The sequence below is a fragment of the Myotis yumanensis genome, unplaced genomic scaffold, assembly GCF_028538775.1.
Source record: "Myotis yumanensis isolate MYYU_CA2020_CCGP unplaced genomic scaffold, mMyoYum1.0.hap1 SCAF_14, whole genome shotgun sequence".
NCBI lineage: Eukaryota > Metazoa > Chordata > Mammalia > Chiroptera > Vespertilionidae > Myotis > Myotis yumanensis.
The window spans coordinates 982,042-985,000 of NW_027223765.1; the positions used below are offsets into that span (position 1 = coordinate 982,042).

At 61.1% G+C, this 2,959-nt stretch overlaps 1 protein-coding gene across 1 annotated transcript in view; it reads left to right on the forward strand.

Moving 5' to 3' along the window:
- The first annotated feature begins 1,915 nt into the window (after positions 1-1,915).
- Positions 1,916-2,959, forward strand: part of FBXW12 (F-box and WD repeat domain containing 12) — a 9,704-nt gene continuing 8,660 nt past the window's right edge. Inside the window, exons 1-3 of the mRNA XM_070391435.1 lie at positions 1,916-2,107; positions 2,630-2,667; positions 2,906-2,959. The exon at positions 2,906-2,959 is cut by the window's right edge and continues 98 nt beyond it. Of these exons, the coding sequence (XP_070247536.1) occupies positions 1,916-2,107; positions 2,630-2,667; positions 2,906-2,959 (284 nt within the window). The remainder of the gene's footprint in view (positions 2,108-2,629; positions 2,668-2,905) is intronic.

Below are 2,959 nucleotides of genomic sequence, written 5' to 3' on the forward strand. Positions count from 1 at the left end.
GAATCTCATGTGGCCGAGCATCGCGCAAGTGCCCCCAGACACCCGAGGGTTAGACGGCACCAGCTGTCACACACGGTTCATTCCACGTGCACCTGCGAGGGGGTGACTAGTTAGTTCATTGGTTTTATAGAAGCGGAAAAAGAAATCTCTCTCTTTTTTAAAAATTAGACTTTCTTTGTTTATTTTTAAATCCTCACCCAAGGATATTTTTCCATTGATTTTAGACAGAGTGGAAGAGAGAGGGAAAGACAGAGAAACATCGATGTGAGAGAAACACATCGATTGGTTGCCTCCTGCACGAGCCCCGACCAGGGCCCAGGGCCGGGGAGGAGCCTGCAACCCAGGTGCGTGCTCTCGAGCAGAATCGAACCCGGGACCTTTCAGTCCACAGGCTGATGCTCTACCCACTGAGCCGACCGGGCGAGGGTGTTTGTATTTTAAAGAGATGGCCCCCGGGTCCTTCAGAAAAACATTCCTGAGACTTACAGCTTCTAAAAACTTTGCACACATGTCAGAGAGATAGAGGGAGACTCACAGCGGTGAGATTTCCAAAGGAAGCGCGCTAAGGCAGCGGTTCTCAACCTGTGGGTCGCGACCCCTTTGGCGGTCGAACGACCCTTTCACAGGGGTCGCCTAAGACCATCCTGCACATCAGATATTTACATGACGATTCATAACAGGAGCAACATGACAGTGATGAAGTAGCCACGATAATGTTACGGTTGCGCCACACCGTGAGGAGCTGTGTTAAAGGGCCAGAAGGTTGAGAACCACGGCTTTAAGAGAAGGGAAGGGGGAAATGGTGTCTATTTTCAACAGGGAGAACGAAGCTGAGTTCCATCTGCCCTGCCTCCGGCGGGAGCTCCCGGGGTCACCAGGGTCGCCGTGGGGACGGCCCCCAGGGCCTGGCGCTGCCGCCAGCCCAGAGCCACTCGCCCATCCCTTCCTCGGCTGCCGTGTAATTCAATCTTCTGTTTCCACAACAAGCCTGGCCTGCGAGTCCCGAGCGAGTGAGAGAGACAGACTCCTTTCATCAGAGAAATTACATCCCGTCGAGGGAGAGAGACAGAGACCAGACACCAAACACGTGCGCTTAATCCACTTACGGCCCCACCGCCGGCTCTGACGGGACCGGAGCCAACGAAGGAGCATCCGGGCCGAACCTGACTGGGTGTCGGGGTGTCGTCTGTGGAGATCGGATGCGAGCGGGGAGGGAGCATGTGGGCGAGCGAAGGGGACTGACCCCAAGAGAGCAGGAGGGTCGCAAACAACGAGAAATCGAGGAAACTTTGAGCAAGAGGGTGAACAGAACATGCACAGGGGGGCCAGAGAGAATTCTGCGTGAACATGTGAGGTCCGATGGCTTTAAGCGTCAAAGCACAGATGCTCAGAGGACAGCAGGCTGGCCCGGCCGGCGTGGCTCCGTGGCTGAGCGTCGACCTAGGAGCCAGGAGGTCACGGTTCGATCCCCAGTCGGGGCACAGGCCTGGGTTGCGGGCTCGATCCCCAATGGGGGCCGTGCAGGAGGCAGCTGATCACTGATTCTCTCTCATCATGGATGTTTCTCTCTCTCTCCCTTCCTCTCTGAAATGAATAAAAAATATATATTTTTAAAAGTGATATTTAAAAAATAAATGAATAAAATCACAAAGATTCAAGCAAAAGGTGAGGTTGTGGCAGGAGCTCCTGGGAGAGCAGCGTCCGCTGGAGAACAGGCGGGAGGGTCGGGCTTCCATCCGGTGAGAGCGGCTGCCCCTCCGCAGGTGGGAGTGGAGGCCGGGCACCTGCGGCCTGTCCGCTCCGGCCCGGGGCAGGTGGGAAGCCTCCCAGGGCGCAGCCGCAGCCGGGGCCACGTTAAATGCAGGGCAGCCTGTGGGGGGAAGGAGCTGGCTACGGGCTCGGGCTCGGCTACGAGATGGAGAAGGAGATGGAGATGGAGAAGGAGATGGAGATGGAGGTGGAGGCGGAGGCGGAGGCAGAGGTGGAGGCAGAGGCAGAGGTAGAGGTGCAGGTGCAGGTGCAGGTGCAGGTGCCTGAGGTGCCCTTGCTGCACGTCTTCTCCTTCCTGGACGCCTCCAGCCTGCTGCAGGCGGGCCAGGTGAGCAAGGTGAGTGCTCCCCGCCCCTCCTCCCCTCCGCGCTCTGCCCACCTTCTTGGTGCCAGTCCGGGACCCCTCCCCTTGCTCTCGGGCCTCGGATCTCGGCGTCCCCGCATCACGCCCACGCGGCCGTCCTTTGTCCCTCACCGTGACCTCGTCGGCCCGGCCTGCCCGTCCGTGTCCTTGGGGGTCGCTGCGTCTCTGGGCCGCGTTGAGCGCCGGCTAGCAAACTGCAGGCGCGCGTGGCGGTCGGGCCAGCACCCCTCACCCTCGGAGCCTGTTTGTTCCGTGAACATGACAACGGGGTGCCCGGGGGTCATTGTGCTGACGGTGGCTCTCGAAGCCCCGTGTCCAGCCCAGGAAGCCCCCCAAGTCGCCCAGGAGGGCCCTGTCCCGTCACCCGCCCGGGCGGCTTGGGGAGCCGGGACGGGGGCTCGTTCCCGAGGGCCTTGCTCCCAGAACAGAAGCCGGTGACAGAGGGGCCCACCTTTGGGTATCAGTTGCCTGCTTCTCCCCCTTCTCTCCCCCAAGTACTGGAACAAGATGGCAGATGACGAGCGCCTGTGGAGGTACGGCCAGGGGAGAGGGAGGGTAGGGCAGGGGATGGGGGAGGGCGGGCAGGGGAGGGAGGAGGCCAGGGGAGTGGGGAGGGCAGGGCAGGGGAGGGAGGGGGAGGGCAGGCGGGGGAGGGGAGGTGGACAGGTGTCCCTGGGGTGTGAGCGGAGGTGGGGGTGGCTGGGGGTGGGAGGCTGAGGGGCTGCAGCGGGAAAAGGCGGGGCCGGGCCTGACGGACGTGACTCCTCCCAGAAGCCTGTGTCGGAGCAGATGGAGCGGCTCCTGGGAGGCCCCGCAGGTGCCCTC